This window comes from Caretta caretta, chromosome 4 (assembly GCF_965140235.1).
Source record: "Caretta caretta isolate rCarCar2 chromosome 4, rCarCar1.hap1, whole genome shotgun sequence".
NCBI lineage: Eukaryota > Metazoa > Chordata > Testudines > Cheloniidae > Caretta > Caretta caretta.
In genome coordinates this window covers 57,476,281-57,499,667 of record NC_134209.1, presented here as the reverse complement: position 1 = coordinate 57,499,667, position 23,387 = coordinate 57,476,281, and the positions used below count along the sequence as shown (strand labels likewise).

The 23,387-nt window shown below is 36.9% G+C and overlaps 1 protein-coding gene across 6 annotated transcripts in view; it reads right to left on the bottom strand.

The window, feature by feature from the left end:
- PCDH10 (protocadherin 10) overlaps nt 1-23,387 on the bottom strand; it is a 75,741-nt gene that overhangs the window by 41,329 nt on the left and 11,025 nt on the right. For 3 of the 6 annotated variants that reach the window (XM_075127640.1, XM_075127642.1, XM_075127641.1), the window contains exon 4: nt 18,887-19,192. The exons of 1 other annotated variant lie outside the window; for it this stretch is intronic. In XM_075127640.1, coding sequence (XP_074983741.1) covers nt 18,887-19,192 — 306 coding nt within the window. Of the gene's footprint in view, nt 1-11,651; nt 13,093-16,339; nt 16,373-18,886; nt 19,193-23,387 lie in introns of those variants that run through there. 2 more of the 6 variants (XM_075127644.1, XM_075127643.1) reach the window with 2 other exon arrangements.

Below are 23,387 nucleotides of genomic sequence, written 5' to 3'. Positions count from 1 at the left end.
TTTCTGTGTGAATTTGGGAAAAATCACCAAACCTCTCTGTGCCAAAATTTCTCCTTGTGTAAAATAGGAAAGCAATCTTATTCATAGAGGTGCAACAAGGCTTAAATTGCTATACTTCATAATTCACTTTGAGATCCATAGATAGAAAGCACTATAAAACTGGAAATTATCAAAAGCAAGGTAAGAGCCAGTATAAGAACTCAAGAATTCCTGGCTCCCAGTCTTTATCTCAGACAACACTTCTTTCTTCATCCCCATTTTAACTGTTCTTGTACTCTGTTCTCATTAATGAACTCTGAAATCTAATGGAGTAGAAAGCTTTATATATACAGCCACTGGGAACGATGGGTTTTGGTTACAAATGTTGTAAATTCGTAAAGTTTAATAATGTTACTACCATACTTACATGAGTTCAACTCCTGAATAAGTGTCTTGGGGGTGGAAGAAGAAGGAGGACTACATAATCAGCACAAATAGAAAGCAACTTTAAAATATGTATTTTTCTTATTAGCATACTGGTGTGATGGGTGCATAAACCCCACACTAGGACTGAAGAGCCTGCAAAGGTGGAGGTGGAGTTTAAAAAGAAGCCAGACAGCTCAGAAGAGGGCTGACAAGACAGGAAGAAGGACCTGTCCTAGAAGCTACTGAGAAGGGATGCTGTGGCAGTGCCTCTGAGAAAAGAAGATCCTATGTGCTGGGCCCAGACAGACTAAAGGTGCAGTTAACACCTTATTTTAAGTAGCTTTTGCTACAGACTGCAAGGCTTGGACTATAGAATGAGGGGTAGGAAGTGGCCCAAGGAAGGTATCTGTAACGAGCTCCTGGTGCCTGCCCTTTGGTAACCCTCACAAGACCCTGGGCTGGAACCTGTGCAGTGGGAGGGCCCAGCCCCCCCACGTTCCCTACTCTGCCTTAAAGAGGAGCTGACCCCCTAGCCACTATGTGACGCTTCCATCAAGCACCAAGCATTATAACTTGCATGAAGGGTAGTTCAAATATTGTTACAGATCCACAATCTATATTATTTTCGAGGTAGTTTTCCTTCTCCAAAGCACAAGGGTTTTGAATGTTACTGTGAGAGTATATAAAATAGAAAATTTATAATAGATTTCAATAAAAATTGGAAGCAGAGTACAGCAGCCTTACATTAGCATTTATTCTTCCATTAATATGAATGCATAGCTATCCCATTAATAGTTACATGTAGAGATTGAGGAAAGAAGACACACAAAAGAGTGTGTGGAAGAAGAAGAAGAAGAAATGAAAAGGGAAGAAAAATAAGATAATATGAAAAATAAAAGAAAAAATATAACAACTATAATTAACAATTCTGGCTTATAAACAATAGAAATATATTGAACAAAACAGAAGATGTATCAAGATACGTTCATAAGAAACCTTTCCATCACAAAATCTCACCCTTATACTCTTTTCCCATTGCCTTCTCTTGTGTCTGTTTTCTCTCATCTTGCCAAGGAAACTCTTAGGTCTGGATTATAGCTAGATTCTAGGTGGGTTATGAAAGAGGGGAAGGGTACAAGGAGCGTTCCTTACTCTAATAACTCCCAAACAGGGACTTGCCACATTTGCAGACCTTGCGCTTCTCTGAACAGTAGAGTAGTCCTGTTAAGCATTGTTAGCCACCCCAAGAAGGACAGGAAGGAGGCAGGGCTGTGATCCTGAAGCTTCCCCTCACAATGGCCAACAGACAGCGTCAGTTGCAAAAGGGATATGGCATAGCTGTAGTCATGTCCACCCTATGCACTGACAGTGCCAGGAAAAAAATACATGGCATAATACCTGTAGCAGTGTGATCCCATACTTCCCCCATGATGGGGCAGTACCTTTAAGATCCAATTGAGCCATGACATTGAAAATTCTTCAGGGAAGGGTCCATGTAAAATGCCATGCATACTAATGCTGCTTTATAAATATTAGTGCTACTGCTACCAAGAAGAGGAAGAAAAAAATTAATCTCTTCAATCAAAGGTTTCAGAGTAGCAGCCATGTTAGTCTGTATTCGCAAAAAGAAAAGGAGTACTTGTGGCACCTTAGAGACTAACCAATTTATTTGAGCATAAGCTTTCGTGAGCTACAGCTCATTTCATTGGATGAATTCAGTGGAAAATACAGTGAGGAGATTTATATACACACACAACATGAAAAAATGGGCATTATCCATACACACTGTAAGGAGAGCGATCACTTAAGATGAGCTATTACCAGCTGGAGAGTGGGGAGGGGGGGGGGGGGAATGGCCCACCTTGATTATCACTACAAAAGGTTTTCTTCACACACACCCCCGCTCTCCAGCTAATAATAGCTCATCTTAAGTGATCACTCTCCTTACAGTGTGTATGATAACAGCCATTTTTTCTAGTTCTGTGTGTATATAAATCTCCTCACTGTATTTTCCACTGAATGCATCCGATGAAGTGAGCGGTAGCTCACGAAAGCTTATGCTCAAATAAATTGGTTAGTCTCTAAGGTGCCACAAGTACTCCTTTTCTCTTCAATCAAAGACATCCATGTAACAGAAGAATAGAAAGGAAACAAGGCAGCACTATACATGCTATATTTACTACCTGAGGACCAAATTAACCTTTAGTGTGGCGTTTAACCACAAAGACTTTTATACACCTTAACCCCATATAGCAACTGTGCTGGAGATTGCCATCTGGGCTGCCATGCAAGGGCACAACCCTATGCACTTCAGTATTTGTCTCCACGCTGTCGAAATGAGGTAAGCACAGAGGGTCACTTTGCAGGGTGAGGTGGGTATGTCCCAAGGATGGAACGATGTTTATTCAGATCCAGTGGTCTCAATGTCCCATGCCACTGGTACAGAGGGTCTATGCTTGCTACTGCTGCCATAGGAGAGAAAAAAGCAGTCATGGGGCTGTGTGGCAGACCTCCCCAACCTCCTCACATTCCATTCACAAAGAGTCCAAATACTGAGGCATTATAAAGATACAGCAAATTTCTTCCATGGATAGTATAAGAGTCCTACGTCATATTTACATTACGTTTATCTTGATTTTCAATTTGCATTATTAGTTGTCTTGAACTGTCTTTATATTTCTATAGTTTGTTTGCATTATTATATTTTTTAAACACAGAGAGTGATATCTGGCACTATCGAACTCCCATTGATTTTGACAGGGCCAGGATTTCACCAGGGATGCTGCGGGGGAATGGATTACTCAAATGACTAGCAATATATGTCTGCTCTGTATCTCTGGTGCAAAGTTAGTCCAGTTTGTTAGTGATTACAATTTATCTGATAAAAAGAAAAGGAGTACTTGTGGCACCTTAGAGACTAACAAATTTATTTGAGCATAAGCTTTTGTGAGCTACAGCTCACTTCATCAGATGCATGATGGTAGCTTGGTGCTCTATATGAAAAGAATTGGCAGTCTCAGTCTAGTAATTAGTGGGCAGGTGTCCACATCACAAAACCACTCCAAATGTCCCTTTTTAAAGGGAGGTCAAGGAGTGAATGGGAATGTGGAGTGAACTACCACAATTCACTCCACATTTGTGGTTGTTTATCCAGGTAAAGGATGAGATGCATTGCTGGGGTGGGGATGTGGGAAGGGGAAGATTACACTCCTGCTGCCCATGTTAAAGCTGTTCTGTGGACAGAGAGTGTTCCAGTCACCAAAGCTGTCAATCCAATACATTTCCCAATCCATATAGTCATTTTAAATGTGTAATATTTAAAGGGAATTTTTAAATGATTACTGATGGTATCTTATGAAAATGCCATTAAAAGACATTCCAGATATTTCTTATTGGGATACTGTCAGGCTTGTGCAGTCCCCAAATCACTAGTTCGCAAATGTGAAGATAACATTTTCCCAAATATTATTTCCTTACTGATTAATGCAGAGGGGAAGTTTTTCTTCTTTAAAGAGCTTAAATGGGAGGTTTTGTGCTCCATGCATATATCTGTACATTGACATGTTTGTTTTTAGAGTTCAAAAGTCATAATTTAGGATTTTATTTTGCTTAAAAACTTTCTCTGCAGAACAACAAAGTGTTGAAAAAAGGACTTTGGAAAAATACTCATTTTCATATCCAGAAGGAAAAATCAACCAAGTTTACCCATGTGGTGGCTCTCATGAAGTGAGCAGAATAACATCAGGGCTCAATAACTTCTTAGGGCTTCACTGTGTATCATTTAGATACAGTTAACATAGTAAGAAGTGGTATAAAGATACAACGGCCCAGAAGTATTTAGATGTCTATCTGCCTCTTTAGGCACTGAATTCCATTGATTAGGTGCCACTGACATTTTCAAAAATGCTGCTCAACTGCTGCCTGATCCTGTACACACTTAAGTTCCCTAGATGCCTACGTTTCTGATGGTCAGCATTCACAAAACTGCCTATAACCTGACGCTACCCTGCAACTAATGAGCAGCTCAGAGCCCTGGCTCAAGCCAAAGTCCCGGAAGCCCTGAACTACAATTCTCAAATGAGATTGGGGGACTGCCTATCTCACAAGTGGGGGCTGACCCTATAGGCATGCTCTGAGCATGCCTAACATCTGTTAACTGCCAGCCCCACAGCAGGATGGCCAGATGCAGGCCACTGATGAGAAACTGCACCAAAGTCAATCAGGGAACTGGGAAATGTAGGATGTGTGAGAGAGGTATCAAGCGTGAGCAGCAGGATGGCCAGATGCAGGCCACTGATGAGAAACTGCACCAAAGTCAATCAGGGAACTGGGAAATGTAGGATGTGTGAGAGAGGTATCAAGCGTGAGCAGCAGACAGAGAGAGAGAAATGCTTTTGACTGCTAGGTGATGAGCTACCTAAGCAGCTGACCTGGAGTATGGGCCTAACTCCAGGAGACGGTTTGTGTCTGAGGATCCTGAGCAAAAGGAAGCACATTAGGACAGCTACTTAGGCCTAGGCTCCTCTTCTCTTTCCTCTCCTCTTCTCTTCAGCATTTAACTCCTAACTTGAATGGTTTCATGATTACTTTGCTGGCTTCAGAGGATCTTTTTCTTAAGCGTTTAACTCGTTGCCTGGGCACCTAACTCAGGACTGAGGATTCAACTATCTGGCTGGCCACCCAGAGTTTTGGCATTTTAATGCTGAATTGAGCAACACCTAAGTACCTTTAAGGATCTGGGCCAACACCTCAGACTGAATATGAAGAGCCATTCTTCAACTACACCCAGTGGCGTTGGAACGATATTTATAGTGGGGGTGCTGAAAACCATTGAACCAAACTGTAAACCCTGTATATCATGGAAACCACTTCAAGATGGGGTGCTCCTGCACCCCCAGCACCCATAGTTCCAGAACTCCAACTACATGTTTAGGGAGATCAGCCACTTCTCTTGGCCAGTGTGTGTATATGTCTGAGTGTGTCTTTGTGCAGTGGGATCCTCACTATCTGTTTGGATAGCGGAGTAGGAAACGCATAGTACATGCTTTGTCTTATGCACAGGGCTGTGCCTGTTAGAACTACTCAAAGTCGGGAAGGGGATGAAGAACCTCCCCCCTCCCCAGCCAACACATATTGTAGCCAGACAGAATTTGTCCCTTGAAATCTGATAGCATTTGGACTGATATGTACAATTACTCAGACTGTGTAAAATCAAAAGAGAACATGAGCATTAGGTCTGCAGGCTGTGAATAAAATAATGAGGCTGAAATACAAAGGATTAGTAATTGCTATGCTGAACCCTTTCTCACAAGCATCCTTGCTTTTATCTAAATAAATAAATCCTAAAGATCATTACATTCTGTTCACTACATTGAGGATTTTCTACACACTTAGGATTTTCCACACTAGCATATCCAAGAGTTATCTTGCCCATAATAAATCATGTAGCCACATACAGTGCCCTTTCCTTTTGTCTTGCATAAGCGTGTATAAGATTTAATTGTCCAAATTCACTGAAATCAATTCAAGGACAATGATTCCAAGGCAACTGGAGATTTGACACTGATGGACATTGCACTGATCATACAGTGTTTACAGACTATTGAGAATTACATTGATACTGATGATATTACCCCCCGCCCCATTCCCCATTAAAAGGGACACATCACTTGTCTAAATACAAGAGGGTCACTTTGCAGTGCTTTTTCCTACTAGAAATTAATTTTGAAATCTGCACCAACACCTACATGGATAATCAACTTGTTTTTGAAGTTCGTTGTCCAAATTCTGTATTGACATACACTCAGTCAACTTGACTAGCTTCAGTGCAGGATCTAACAGCAGCCGTTTTAAGAAATTTAATTTCCTCATTTTAATATGCTTTTGATGTCTAGGCCCTAGAGATACACTGACTTCATTGGGGATTGTATGTGCACATCTGTGTGGACTAATGGACCATTCACATTTCCATTTTCATTCCCAATCATAAAAAAGAAAAAGAAATAAAACCATACTGTGACCATAGTTCTGAGAATAAATTCCTCAATATTTTGCTACATTGAGGGCCATTCCAACAATTTGCCACACAGTGCAGTCTTGAGGTACCATACTCCCCCACTCCATACTTAGAATACTTAGTATGATAAGAGACTGGTATCTGATGGCAGATGCCGCCTTTGTAATGCAACTCCTATATGATATTAAGATTTTAGCCATTTCTCTAATGCTTATTTTTAAGATTTCAGTAGTGCTTGGCTTTTGCTGGTCCTTTGTCCGGAAGGAAATTTCACTTGCTATGAATTAGACCTGATTCAATAAAGTGTTTAAGCACTGTTCAGGGCCATACTTAAGCAGGTGCTTACCTTTAAGGATTGACTTCAATGTGATATAGGTGCATGCTTACAATTAAGCGAGTGTTTAATAGGATGGTTTCCTGAATTGAGTCCTGGCTGTTTGTTGCTACCAGTGTTCAATGCATGCATGGTACTTCTGTGTGTACTTGATTTTCTGTGCTAAATGCTGAGGAATTTTTTAAACTACCAAGTACAGCCTGGTGGCAAAATATATGTCAGATTTGATTAATCTTCTAGTTGTCATTATTTACTGTGCAAATGATGCCTTCCAGATACTACTGTTGAAGGCAGAGAACAGTCAGCTATTCTCTACAATGAATCAAAGAAAAGTGAAAGCCAGTGTTCTCACAAGAAGTACCAACCAGTAGCAATTTTTTCTTCTCTGTTGTACTATAACCATAATATCTTCAGATAACATGGTAGATAATACACATAGCATCACTGTCTTAGAGACAGAGAGAATCATAGAATATTTCAGACTTGAAGACACCTGAATAGGTGACTCATGCATTCTGGTGGGACTGATTTCATTATTCCTGAACCATTCCTAATACATGGGTGTTATATCTAGCATTGAACATCTCCAGTGAGGGCAATTCTAAATTGTCTATTGGCAACCTATTCCATTGTGTAAGTGTCCTAATCCCTAACTTACATTTTTCCTGCTTCATCTTAAACCACTCATTCCTGCGCTGTACTCATTGACTAATGACCATAATTGATCTCTATCCTCTTTGTAACAGCTGTTTATATATATATAAATAGCTTTCATCTCCCTCTCAATCTCCATATCTCTAGATTTATTAATCTTCGCTCTCTTAGCCTTTCGTCTGTCTTATTTTCAAAATAATTCACCATTTTGACTGCATATTTCTGACAGCTATGAATATTTGTCTTTTTTTTAATTGAGAAGCCTGAAACTGAACATAGCACTCTGATACAATATTACACCAGCACTGCATTTCTGTCTTGTGCCCAGTTTAACATTTACTAAAACCTTTGGTGCTTTTCTGAGGTAGTATAATCTGTCTGGTATTCTTTCATCTAAGCATTTTATTTGTCCTTGTTAAATGAAGCTACAGGTTTTACTGAATACCATACTTTCAAATTTCCGTTAGTCCTTCCAATTTACCAAGATTACACTGTGTTTTATTATATTCTAGAAAGCGTATGTAATGCTCTCCAAGATTCAAAAATATGATTATCACATATCTCCACAGTATCTTCCAAGTCAATAAGGAGTCTAGAATAGATCACTTCAAGATACTACAAATATCGTCTCCTTAGCTTCATATTAGCCCATTATAACAACAATTACTGGGTTTTTTTTGTTATTTGTGAGCTAGTTTTTTAAAACTCATCCTTCCTTTTTGCACTCAAAGTTATGTGCAGCACATTTAGATGTCATGTGAGTATGAAAATTTGCTGTCATTTAGATGTAATATGAAAGCATAGCCAGGCAGTTGAACTGACTGTTCTTAAGGGTTCAAAGGTCCACCTGAAATATTGCAGAACTAGGAAGGAAGGCTGAGGTGAAGCACTGTTCATTATCAGTCCCTCTTAATCGACTTCACATCCATCATTATACATTACATTATTTCAGTTTACCTATGAAAATGTCATGTAAAACAATAGGAAACTCTGTATCAAGAAGATACGCTTGACCACATTTCTGAATTTTTGAAACCAGCAGATTGGATTGCACACCACAGATCTGGACAGTACATATTGCATTCTTAAATACTACAATAGAATATGTAAAACTGGCAACTGTGTGTACAGGTTTTACTCTTGCAACTCATGCATGCACACATTTTACAGGTAGAATTTATTAATATGTTTTGAAGATTTGCTTCACTATGTTGGCTATATTTTCTGTAACCAATATTGTTTTCCTATCAAAGAAATAAATTAATTTAGTCTAATTCGGTTTTCATGAATCCACATTACTCACCACTCATCATGTTATTTTACTCTTGGTGCTTATAAACTGAGTCTGACTGCTTTATTATTTTTTTCCAGCAATTTACCAGGAACTGAAGTTAACCTTAATGGTCTACTTACCTGGGTCTCCCTTTTCCCTTTCGTACAACAAGGTACTAAATGTGTCGTTTTCAATCCTCTGAGACCTCACTAGACTGCAGTGACTTCTGAAAACAAATTAACTATATTCACAGTAGCTTCATGCCAGCAGCAATCCCCATTGCTAGCATGAATCTCTTGGCATGATCAGTGGCTGTCATGTGAGAACAGAGTTGAAGCACAGTCTATGAAGAAGTGGGCTTGCCAGGTAACAACGTGGTACTGGACATTAGAGTGTTCATGTGTAAATGTAAAGATATTAGTGCAGTTACTCCTGAGGACCGCTTTTCTTTGTCTCCCCCCACCCCTCCCCCACCAATTATTTATCACATTCTTTGAAGTGTTGTCCTCTTTCCTTCCCGCAGGGGAAAAAAACAGTTGGGAAATGGGATGTGCCTTTACAAATGAAAGTGGGGGAAGGAGAAGCAGAGAAGCCTTTTGGAGGGACGTTTTCACGGTTTTGCTGTGTATAGAATTGTGAGAAGAGAAGCAAAGGAACAGGAGCTAACTAGTGTGGGTGTGTGAAGAAGATTATCCCACCATGGAATGAGCTGTGAGCAAGAACCACTTGGGGTCCCTCCTCCATTATGGACTGCATATGCTGAAGCTGTGGTGAGGAGAATCTACTTTGGATAGAGCCAGGGGTAGGAGCAAGTTCTGTTCCGCACTCCAGAGTCAATCACCAGTGAAAAGGACAGAGGCAAGTGGGCCTTCATAATAAATGTGAGGATAGCATTGACTTCTATATAACATTGCATGCCTACCATGAGTAACATTTTCAAAGCCACCTAAGTGATTTGGGAACCTAAGTCCCATTGTCAAAGACACTTTTGAAAATGAGACTTGGACTGCTAAGTCACTGAGATGCTTTGAAAATGTTACCATATGATGACAGACCCAGCGTTCTCAAAAATAACCAACAATGGATTCAGCAGATTTTTTGTTAGTTTCTTTAATATTTTAGTGTTGGCGATTCACAAGATGACCCTCTATTTTCTGAGGGTATGGCTACACTGCAGTTAAAAACCCAAAGCTCAGGAGCTGTTTTACTGGGGTGTAAACATTTGAGCTCGAGCTCTGAGACCATCTGACCTTGCAGAGTACTAGACTCCAGGCTCCAGCCTGAGCCCCAATACCTACATCACAGTAAAACAGCCCCTTAGTCTGAGTCAGCTGTCATGGGCAAGTCACAGGTTTTTAATTGTAGTGTTGACACACCCTGACACTACTCAACCACTGTTTTAAAATGGTGTATGTGTTTGGTGGGGTGAGAGGAGGAGGCTATCTGCTGTCTTTCAATGAGATGTAAAAACAAGATTCTAACAACTTGATATCAAAGAGCATGGCACCTGTCATAAAAATATGGGGTAAATTCCAGAAACCTGGTCAAATTTCAGTTGCTTGCCTAACACCAAATCCCTCTTTAAACCAAACAGAAAATATATTCTTTACTTTTTGCCCTAAACTGTTGTGAGTTGCTGATATTTGTGGTATTTCATCCCAGAAGTGGCTGCATTTCCGTGGTGGAGAAAGTGTTCCCTATACTTACTACTGAAATCCTCACTATTTTATAATATAGAGGGATACAATGAAGTTCTGTCTAGTGTTTTAGCTATATAAAAAGACTCAGCTAAATATTGCCTAAATAAGGCAGCTAATATTCCTGGTTTAGAATGGAAAATTGAATGAGTCTCTCATTTTTCTTCATGTTAAAAAAATGGCTCAATTCAATTAAAATAACACCACTCCAGGGTAAATTTTATTAGGCCATATTAAAATGAACATATTCAGTTATTTCTGCATTTTCTAAACTTTTCCTTCTTGATTTTGCCATGTGACTTACCCATTTCCTCTCTAACTATTATTGCATTAGATACCCTGTAACCATTATTCCCTTTGAGTGATGACTCCAAGAGAAATACAGTCACATGAAGAATACAAAATAGTGGAGAATAGGAGTTTTAAAAACATTACATACGTTACTCAATAACGACTGAGCAGTGAACGATCATGAGTAGTTTATGAAGGGTCATAGAATACTTACTGTAACCAGTGAATACATATTACCTCTCACTCTTACCTTATTCATTCCTATAACAAGATTTTTAAGTACTTTATTTTATTTAGAAATATAGCTAAAATTACTTTTAATGTCCCACAACAAATTTAGGCTGATAAGTTTTACTCATATAACAACTTTTGTCTTTCATCATTTTAAAAATGACAGTGGTAAAGCCAAGCGTTCCTACTACTGCTTAGAAGAACAAGCCAAATGCACAATTGGGTTCTGGGCATTAAAAGCTATCTATCCAACTCAGCCTCCAATTTTTGTGTGTGCAATTTTGCATGCTTAAATCATTTCACATAGAAGCCTGGATCCTGTAATCTGAGTCATATAGTTGTCCAGGCAGAATTCCATGCACTTTACTGGGACTCCATACCAATGTAAGGGGATCACCTTTATGGGTCAGATTACAGGATGAGGAGCAACATTTTTAGCCATCTTTGTGCACAGAATTACAGAATTTGCACATGCATAACTCACTCACGCATGCATGCAGAGTTTTACACATACATATTCTTTTGCTTGCACACACAAATGGTAGTACTCAAACTTGTGCATTTCAGTGCAGACGTGTTTGAAGCCACCTTTGAAAAATTCAACCTTTACAGTCAATTTTTAAATGTAAGAACCCAATTGCACATGAATTTTTGGTGCATGTTTGTATATATTTAATTACAAATATGTACCACAATTTTACATGAAAATTCTGCATTTGCATGAGAAAAATCACAAGATAGAGGCCCAAATAAGCCTTATGGTACCAATATCTGCTTTATTTGTACAACTGTGTGAGAAATTATAAGTGCATAAATGCACATGCAAAAATGAGTACAAGGCCACTATCTCTCCTTTTAAAAATCAAGCATCTTTTTTTTTTTCAAATGTTACTAATGTTTTTAAATAATGCCACAATATTGGTGAATATATGGTTTGTTTGGTTTACATGGTTTGTATTATATTTTAAAGCTATGGTAAAACTATGCAAATGATTTTTCAGAAAGAAGGCATAAACACACAAAAGGAAAAGAAAAGAAAATTCTGCTTCCACAGTACTGAGCACATAAGAGCCTCACTAATTACATGATTGATTTTTAATTTTACAAAAAATACAATAGAATTCTTAATGAAATTTGTTTTTCCTATATTTGCTTTTACTTTTGTTGAAAAGTGTTCTGTGGTATATATGCTATCATGAAGTAATATTTCTCTATGATACTAGGGACACCCACATTCCAATAAATAAATACATTAATTAATTAAATAAAAATCCTTATCAACACACTTTTATTCCTTGGGAAAAATCACCACAGGGCAGTGACTGACTCAGAGTAATGTTAAAAAGATATGGAACACTTTTTACTTCTGCGTCATTTATTCTAAACCAACTCAAGTTGATGGATAATGACTACATTTGGAAGGATCCGATTTTTAACAGTAAATGTCGGTAAACACTGATATGTCCAAACCAATAAAAAAATATATCCACTGATGATAATCAGAATTTCAGAAAACTAAAGTAATAAAAATGCTGTTTGAGAACTTATTAGTGTTTGATTTAAGGATATTTACTTTGTATATTTTAACACATGATGTTGACAATTTATGTTTTAACAGTTATAAAGCTTTAACTTTTTGAATTTCAACATCTACTGTCATTAAATAATTATTGTCTGAGCCCCCGCTGTCTGATCTCCCCCAGTTTTTCACAACTGTGAAAATTTAAATTGATAAAAAAAAATGTTTAAAAATAAACATTGACATTATCCATCAAAATTATAAAAAACATAAAAACTGAATTCTGCTAACCCTAACAATGGCTATGGGAGGGAAAAAAAACATACCTTATGATTGTTCTTTGATATCTTGTTTAGATTAGTTGATAGTCCAGTTCCTAGGCAATCAGTTCTTCAAAGATATATGCACATACTTAACTTCATGCATAAGAGCAATTCTGTTGACTTCAATGGGAAGTTAAGCTACATGCATGCAAAGTTAAGAATGTACCTAAGTCTTTGCAGGACTGGAGCCCTAGAGTTCATATCAAACAAAACCATAACAATTGTGGTCAAAGATTATAAATGTAGAGAGACTCGAGGTCCAGGTTGAGGCACATTGGTGAATAGTGTAGCTAAGCTTGGTTAGTTCCTGCCTTATATTGCCGCTGTCCATGTTGTGCCTGTTCTGCTTCTGATAAGAAAAAATAATTCTCTATTGATATCAATTCACAACTCTCAGAAACTCTCAAAAGTATTTTATCTATCTATCTATCTATCTATCTATCTATCTATCTAAAATATGTATCAATGGGTCAATCAAAGATGACCCATGATGACCCACAAGAAACACAAACTTGCTTAAAAAGGATGAAAGTCAATGCATTTTTAAAATTAAGGGTCAGATTCTCAGCTGCTGGAAATCAGTATGGCTCCACTGAACTCAATTAAACTATACCAGTTTATACCATCTCAGGATCCGGTCCTAGGTGATTTGGAACAGGTTGATGGTCTAATCCCTTTGGGCCAGAAGCTACAATGAGGACTGGGGCCCCATTGTGCTGGGTGCTGTACAGATATGTAGTGGGACACTGTCCTGGCCCAAAGAGATTAGACCACAAAAACAACAAACATCTATTAGCAGAAGAACAACAAAGGTTTAAAATTAGAGCTGGGGAAAAAATACAATCTCCCCACACCCCAATATTCATTCAAATTTTTTAATGAATTTGCTTTGGCCCATGTTCAGGATTTGATTTCTGTGACCCTTCAAATGATCAAGTTTTAATAGGAAAGATGTTTGCTGAAAGTTAGTTTCCAAGTCCATGCCTGACTACTTGAAGAAAATGAATTTTTAAATTTGCATGCCCAAGTATTCAATTTAGTAGAGCTTGTGCATTCATCCAATCAGAAATGTGTAAAGCACCCTGTGATTTATTGCCTGAGTCACAACTAAGCAGAACAGCGTGAATTTCAAATATTTATGATAAATCCACAGAGTGAAAATTTTGAAAAGATATTAATCAAATAACCTAGTATAACAAAGGAATTTGAGGATATCATGATCTGCTCATGGATATTCCATTAGCATAAAAATGAGCTAAATTCACAGGAACATAGGAATTGATATATTGAATAAGTTCAGTGGTTCAGCTAGTCTGATGTCCTGCCTCTGACACAGGCCCGGGCCAGATGCTTTTGAGGAAGATGAAGTAAAACCTATAATGGAATAACCTGCTCATAGCAGAAGTTTCTTCTGAACACTCTTGAAATATGAGGATTTATATCCCTTTCTATAACACCATACTTTCGAATGTAATTGCTGATGTTCTCATTTATCCATACAAATGTCTGATACTATTTTTAAATTCTACCAAGTTCATGGTTTCAATTACATCTCATAACAATGAATTCCACAGGTTAACTGTGAATTGTATCAAAAGTAATACAAAAGTTCCCTTTTTATGAATTTTAAATTGATTGTTTTGCAGTTGTTTTGTTGCCCCCTCATTCCCTTGTTATAAGAAAGGGTAAATGGGACTGCTTAATTTACTTTCTTTGTATGATTTATTATTCTATATTCCTCATGTTGCCTTTCATATCTTCCCTAAACTATTCAGTATTAATCTTCCCAGTACTATTTCACACAGAAGTATTTTCATGCCTGTAATCATTATGCTATGAGTTTTTGTGTGTTTGGTTTTTGTTTGTTTGTTTTTCAGTTGGAGTGACCAGAAATGAACACAGCAATAAGGTGAGAGGGTATGATGAATTTACATAATGGCATTATAATATTTTCAGTATATTTTCTATTCCATTGTACAACATAGCATTTTCTTTACTGTTGTAACTACCAGTGCACATGAACCAGATGCTTTTCATTACATTGTCCTCAGTGATATTAAAGTATTTTTTTCCCCACTGGTAACAGTTAATTTATAATCTATAAAGGTACAAGAATAGTTCAAATGACTCCTTTCATTATGTATGTTCCCATTCACCTAGTTTTGCTAAGTTCCTCATAGTCTACTATAGCACTGGTTCTCAACCTTTGCAGACTTCTTTACCCCTTTCAGGAGTCTGATTTGTCTTGCGTACCCCAAGTTTCACCTCACTTAAAAGTTACTTGCTTACAAAATCAGACATAAAAATACAAAAAAGTGTAAGAGCACAGAATTAGTGACAAATTACTTACTTTCTCATTTTTACCATATAATTATAAAATAAACCAAATGGTATACAAATATTGTACTTACATTTCAGCTTATAGTATGTAGAGCAGTATAAATAAGTCATTGTCTGTATGGAATTTTGTTTGTACTGACTTTGCTAGTGGTTTTGATGTAGCCTGTTGTAAAACTAGGCAAATATGTAGATGAATTGATGTATCCCCTGGAAGACCTCAGCATATCCCCAGGGGTACATGTACTCCTGGTTGAGAAACACTGTACTATAGTATTGACTAACCAAAATAATTTACTGTCTTCTGCAAATTTTACCCCCTCACTTTTCATCCCTTTTAAATATATTAAGCAGTATGGGCCCTTGTGGAACCCCATTGTTAACCTTCTGCTGGTGCTGAAAACAATCCATTTATTCCTAATAATTTTCTGTCTCTTATACAGTTTCAAATGTGTGATAATACTTTACTCTAACCCCGTGACTATGCTTAATCACTTTAATAGCCTCTTATAATTTGTCTGAACTTTCAAAAAGCTTTTGACAAAGTTCATCATATCAACCAATTCTTTTTTATTCACCATTGCTAAAATATCCTCAAAGAATTCTAATAGATTGAAGAGACAGGGTTTGCTTTTACAGAAGCCATGCTGGTTTGTTCCTAATATATTATATTCATAATTTTATATTGTTTTAAAACTCCATCTTTCATTACTACTTCAGCCATATACCTGGAACTAAACTGAGAAGGCATACTGGCCTGTAATTTTCAGGAGCATGCTTAGTGTCTTTTAAAAAAAACAACACTTTTTATTAAGGCAAACTTACAATAAAACATTAGCATACTACATTGTATATTACTTATTCAGGATGAGGTCAGTAGTCAAAGAACTTGGCTAAATATTCTGGCTTGCTGGCTGGGGACCCCTCCTCCAATGAAAAGTACTACATTTTCCACCTATGAGACACCCCTCACAGTAGCTGATTTTTGTTACAAATTCTGCCATTTCATTCTAAACTTCCTTCAGAACTCTTGATGAATACCATCCGGTGCTAGTGACTTGTTTGTCTTTAATGTATCCATTTATTCAAGCCCCTCATCTTTTCACACCTCAGTTTCATTTTCCCCACCTTTACTTGAAAAAAATTGGCCGGGGGTAGGTAGCTTCCCTAACATTATCTTTGTAAAGACCAATGAAAATATACTGTTTAGCTTCTCTGTGATATCTTTACCCTCAATATTTGCAGATCAACAAACCTACCTGTTCTCTCACAGGCTTCCTACCTCTGACATACTAAAAAAAAAAAAAAAAAAAAAAAAGTGTATTAGTTTTCACGTCTTTGGCTATTTGTTCTAAAAAGACCTTCTTATCTCTCCTAATTTCAGTCTTACAATTTATCTGTTTTAATTTAGGATTCTTTCTACTGGGTTTACTTAAGCTAAGTATTTTTTTAATTGTTACCTATTTATCTCAAGTAACCCTCTTCTATTTGCAATTTAACCATAAGTTTTTTTTTTCTTACCTTCCTGCTTTCTTTTCATTTAGGGTTTTGCATATGTCCTATGATTCTGGTATGGTGTGCTTAAATAGCAACCACGCTGAGTCTTGAGGATTTTATTTTCCTCACTTGCGGATGTCAGACTAGCTTCTTTAAAAAAAAAAAAATCTTTTCAGACTAGCTTCTTTAAAAAAAAATCACCCTTTCTAAAATTTATTATCACCATTCCATTTTTAGGTGCAATTCCTCCCTTAAATATAAACTTCATTATATTGTGGTCACTATTAATTAGTGCCTCAACTATAATTATTGCCTGAACTGGACAATGCATCTCCTGTGCATTCCTTAAAACTAAATTGAAAATAGCCTCTCCTCTTTTCTTGTTCAATGAATAAATTGTTCATTGTGAATTATCTGCTCAGCTCTACAGAGTAATAGGTTCACTTTCTTTTTTTTTTGTTCTTTTATTATTTGCTATATATTTTAAATTCTAAAATTGTACCAATGCAAACATTAAATATGGGAAAATAGAAGACAGAAATATTAATTTAGATTCTGTTGAAGGTTTGTATTGGAAGTCCAGTGAAATTCAAAGTCCAGATTTAATTTTGCTGAATCCAATTCACAACATATCGCTCACTCTTTCCAATGTTACCTCAACTATTTACTTTCCTCCCAGACTATGGCATGAGAATATAAATGTATAAACTATGGGACAATTTGCTTACAGATTGACAAACTGAATAGCTTATATTAACTGTACACAAATTTAAAAATTAAACTAAAGGGAAAAGGCACATTTACTTTAAAATAATCAACCTCCAAACCGTAGAACAATTAAACAGAAGCATCAGTTTGGCATTGTTATGGATAATCCTCACTATAACAAATGTATCTAAACTGAACAAAAACAGAGACATTCTCATAATGCGGTTGGAAGTGCTATAAAATCCAAACATTTTAGCTGAAATTATGAAGATGAAATTAATAATGCATGGCTAGAATGTGCCCTATTACGAAAAGACACTTTTGGAAGCCTGGATGGTTATGGGGATTGGTAATGAAAAACATAATTGTTCACTACAAGGTCAACAGTTCACATCTGACCTTTGTCAGAAGAGTATAGGAGACATTGCTAGCTGATGGCTGGGGTTTTTTTTTTTTGGCCTATGTGAAATGAGATGCTTGCCTCAGGCCAGTTCCTTTTGTGAGTGTGCACATCACAAAATCAATAATTTTCGAACCTTTTTCGTAGTTTCAACAGAAAATCCAAGGACTGAATGGGTAAGAAGACTGAACTACCATCACACTTTGAAAGGTACCCTCATGCTACCAGGACAGAGCTGAGGGAGATCAAAGAAACAAGCACCATTGCTGTCCATGCTGAACCTTTCTGGAGACAGACTTCAGTTTCCAGAGCTCTCGGTGCAGCACTTTTGACAATTACTGAATTCATCTGAAATTTAAAAATTAAATAAAAAGCCAACTCCAGAGAAACATTCCTCACCTCACCTACTGTCCTAAGGGACAGCTGTTACTCTAAGAAGGATCACTGGTATAACACTGCTCTCCTTAGCTCCAGTCACACGGACTAAATGAGCATCATAAACTCTTCAAGTCAAGGGAGATCTTGTAATGGCTTAATAAAGTACAATGGGCTAGTAAATATAGTGGTAAAACATCTTAGACCAAAGTACAATTTTAGTACACCTTTTAGCTCAGAATCCAAAACGCATAATTAACTATCTTTCCTATGTCCACACACTGTCTTCTGTGTCACCCAACCACAATGATGACTATAAAAGAGGTAAGAATTCAGAACAAGATAGAAAGCATTGAGCAGAATATGCAAGTTTATATCTTGTAGGATGACCAAGAAAGTAAAAGATAGTGAGAACAGTGTGGAAAAAAAAAAGAAAGAAAAGACTCATCTGCTGTCTTCCAAACCCTGCCTCATGTTAGCAATGTAGGTATGATACCAGCACTGCTTGAAGAAGTGATAATGTTCAGTATCAATAAGAAAGTGAGGCACCTGGAGCAGTTAAAATGTAAAGAAAAAATTAGCTTGCCATCACCTTATACTGCTTTTGCTGCTAACAACAGTGACCTACTATCATGACACAAAGTCTTTTCTTTTTTAAGTGCATTCAACAATGTCCTTTTCAGTGGTATCTGAATCCAAGAGCAGTATTTTTTTTTCTCATTGCCTCCAATACTCTGACTGTATTATTCGTAGTAAGGATAGCAGAGAGCCAAGTTTTATTCCCTCAAAGGGAACATTTTGACGCAGCCTTTTGAATAGTACTTACTCAAATACGGTGGTTTGTAAGGCGCTCGTGTATTAGTCAGCAGTCCATCCAACTCCTTCCTCTCCAGAGTACTGTGAAGGGCCTTCTCCTTGCCGAAGGTGGAAAAGGACCTCTCTGTCCCAGGCTGAGCTTCTGGTGTTTCAAACACTTCAGTGTCCGGAACAGAGTCCATACCGGGCACATGCAGATTGCTGCGATAATCTGCAGCCTGGCGTCCATCGGATGGGACAAAGGAGGGCATCCAGCACCGATCCGAGTGGCCCAACGCTTTACATTCCTCTGTGCAATTGGAGAAGAGATCCATGCCTGCAAGCAGGAAAGAGAAAGAAACTGTAGATATAAGCTTCAGCATCATGACAAGCTGCTGATAGATGAGAAAGAACATGGTGGGTGAAAAGAGAGATAGGAAGAGAAATCTTACTAGTACGCTTTCCACTGCCTTCATTCCACCAATAAAAGATCTGATCATTTTGGTCTTCACCAGTCAATGCCACCATTTACAAAGAGAGGAACTGCCAGAATGTCAGAGTGTGCAAAACAATCATGAGAAGAAGTGTGATGATGATTCACTTCTCAGAATCTCTTGTGAACCTTACTTCCTAGAACCCATTCAGGTACAAGACTAACTCAATTTACAGGTGATGGCAGCAGATCATCGCTTGTTAATACTTAATAAGGTACAAATGGGAAAAAATTGATGAACATGGATCTTACAAAAAGAATGAAATTTCAGTAATAAGAAATCTGAGAATTCACTTTTGAAAACTAAATACTTATGACTCCTGTAAAGCAATTGTTTGTGTGTATATGAATGTATATAGACCGAGACTATGAATTACTAAAAGCAGTTCTGACAAAATAGGTGAATGTACGTATCAATTGAATGTGCGAGAAAAATGATTTACTAAGACCATCCTTTTAATTAATTCTTCAGAGTTAGTTATCATTGCCACCACAGTGGTTCTTACCATCACCAAGCCACTCTAGTGACTGGAGAGAGTCCCATAGTAAATTACTGTAATTAGTGGCACGAAGGTAGCTGTAGTCCGATGTGACATGGCTGCAGATACTATTGACAAATGTGTTAATGCTTACTATATCAGCAAACACTTGTCTCCACCAACTGAAAACTGTTCGCTTACAAATCCTTTAAAGGTATTAAGATTTCAGTGACAAGCAATACTTCCACTGACTACCTTCAGACTGGTATTTCAACTGAATATTTCCTTAAATTGTTGGCTTAAATTTCTTAAGGGAGTAATGTCTTAAGTCTTTGGAGTAAAATGGAATAAATTCTGTTCTCTCAGATTGATATTCAACAGCATACAGAAAGAGCACAATCATAGAGAGGTATTTTTTCCCTTTATTTGTAGAGTAAACTGAATGTTTTAGAATATGTATGTGTCAAAAATGAACAAGATCAGTTATAAATATTGTATTTACAACCAGTGCATTAGAATTACAAAAAAGTGTCATAACTCACTGAAAGAGAACTAGGAAAAAATCTGAACACCTACCACAAGATTCATGTATTGTAGCTTATTCACCAGTCTACACCATAAAGAACTTGATTAGCTTGAACTTCTGGGTGAGGATTAGTATTTAAAATTCTGCCACAATTCTGCATTGCAATTTGATTAATATTAGTAATAGTTATGTGTTATCTCTCACTATGGAAAACAATGTTCCAGCAAATAAGAATCCCCTTTGAGTTATCAACAAGTGCTTGAGAACTGAGGGCAATCATTTAGATAAATGATAAAAAGAAGAAGCAAGCTTTTATCACAGATTAATCTCACCTTATAATGACTTTTTTATTTTAAATTAAGCTATCTTTGTTACTAAGTCCAGCTTCGATTATACACTTCCATTGATAATTGATACGCAGAAGTCTGGAAATAAATTACTGATCAGTGAGCTGTTGATGAATGCAAACGTGAACTGCAACTGGAATTAAGGAAACAGACAGGGAACAGCATGCAAGACATACAAATTGTTTATGAGGTAGCTGGCTAGTTTAGTTCTTGATATCATAATGGTAGCATCTATTACAAAAAAGGGATGATAAATAAAACAGAGAAAGAAAGGTTCACCCATGTACATTCTACAAAGAGGTGGCCACACACCATCAATACTAACACTAGTATTAGAACAATTCCAATATTTTTTTTCTATGCAGAGTAAGGCATTCTTTATATTTTAAGGATTTTTGCAAATGAGTAGGTAGATGCAACACTTAATTCAAACTGATATACTCAGTTTTCAGATCTCCTAATGTAAGTCAAATGTGAATAATATCCATATATTTTGTAGGAAAATTATTACAAATTTCATTTCATTAATATTACCTCAGTGACCAAATTAATTCAATGTCTTCTGAAACTGAATGGTGATGGGAAAGGGAAAGAAAAGCTTGAGGATAAGCACTGAACTGTTGTTTGTTTGTTTTGCCAGTGGGAAGAGACAGCTTTAGATATTTATTCAAGGGCAGACCTTTTTTTTTCCCCACTTCTCCCTGGGTTTATTTTTCTCCTGGAAAATTACCTGATATATTACCATTTTGGTTTTATATCAGCTCCTAAACCAGAAAATTCTGTCTATCCACCTATTACTTCTTAGTTTCCTTTGATTTCTGCTTGTCAACTGCAGTGCATTGAACAAACAGGTTTATGTAACAGCTTATTATAGGACCTGAAAATGATGTTATAGCCACTACAAATCAACATTTTAATAAATGAAGAAATGAAAACAGGGGGCTCTGAAATATATGTTGCATGTACCAAATCTGATTTATCTTGAAGGAAAGAGAAGGTACCAGAAGATGATTTAAGAATAAAGATCTAGCTACTAATATCCATGGCTGGAATAGACAGCCAGAATTCAAGTGCGTATATAGGTGGGTGGCTGGGGAGCAAATGTCCAGGGATGACTGCTCCCATTTCTCAGTGGCTACATTCCCCCAAACTTTAATGGGTGCAGAATCAGGACCTTAGATATTAATATATTTAGAGCACAGTAAATTCAAATTGGCATTCTAGTTTTGAAATTTCATGAGTACCTATGCTCAATTTTATTAACTATGATATAATAGCTAAATATTCGTCCTTTTTAATTATGGTATAATGGGATGACATTCTCGCAAATTGTTTCTAACAGAAAGTATTCAATGCACAAACCAATAGAGAAAGGAAAATGATTGTCTATTTTTCCGTGTTGCAGGAAGGAGGCTATATCACAGAAAGCAAAATAAGGCATCCGGCACAGGACTCCTTCATAAACGAAACACAGTATTTGTGATTTATAACAAAAAAAAATGTTTAGGCAGTATAACACTTCCATTGCATCTCCTTCATATATCCTGCCAGATGTACAGTCTTTCTGGACTAAACTATCCATCATAATTGTAAATCCACAGTGAAGAAATATTTCATACTATAATTGAATTGAAAAATATAAAGTACCAGATAAACTGAGATTTTAAAGGTGAGAATAAATTCAATATCTGCATGAAAAGAATATAAATATCTGGCACAGAGTTCTCAAATAGCAATATATGATAAACACTGCAATTTAATATATGCATGAAAAAAGACCAGGAGATCATTCCTTACCCTGTAATCCAGTTATTGGATAGGTCACTGGACAGTGAACAATTTCACATGCCACATGGCCTGACATATTTAGGATGGCCAAGGGAGATAGGGGTTGAGGGTAGAGTTTTAATGCTAACTCTCATTCCTGAATTTGTTGGTTTGGACCAGATTCTCTAAAGTATCCCTTTTATCTCAATTTTAAAAAGACAAAACCAAAAATGTCTATGAATATGTATGTTAGTTGACATGAAAGACTCTCTTTAGATCAAAGAGATATTTAGGCAATTTTTGAGATTCATTTTTTAAATAACTTATATTTTAAATGTAATTAAAGAAAAATGATCCACATGCCAAACCTTCAGAGTAATTAATAAATATATTCAAACATATTATTAATGCTAATTATGTAATAAAAATAGCAAATACTAATAAAGTGTTAACAAAGCAACTGTTCTTTTTTCAGAGGGTGTTATTTTCTAGAGCATCATTTTTTATTGATAATGAAAGCATACTGGCAATTTCTTCTGTTATGAAGCTAGCCTTCACAAGGCAACTGATGTACTGCCCTGCATAAAACTGTCTCCATCCTCACAACAGCATGAATAAAGACCTAAACATCCCCAAGATAGATTCAGTTCTTCCAAATAATAACTTCAAAGTCTAATCTGGATCACTGAGGAGCAAACATCATTAAGAATGCAAGAATCCTGCTCCCCCCACCCCCCAAAATCGGCTAGAGTCAAAGCACTTTTCTAGACCACTTTATGTTCACCCTCATGGTTTTTTTGCCCAAATGATCTTCAGAACAGTATTTAACTGTTCTATTGGAAAGGAATAGTGATTTTTTTCTGTCCTTTCACCACTGGAATTTCTTCTCTTTATTTCTCAATCTGTTTTCCCCATACCAG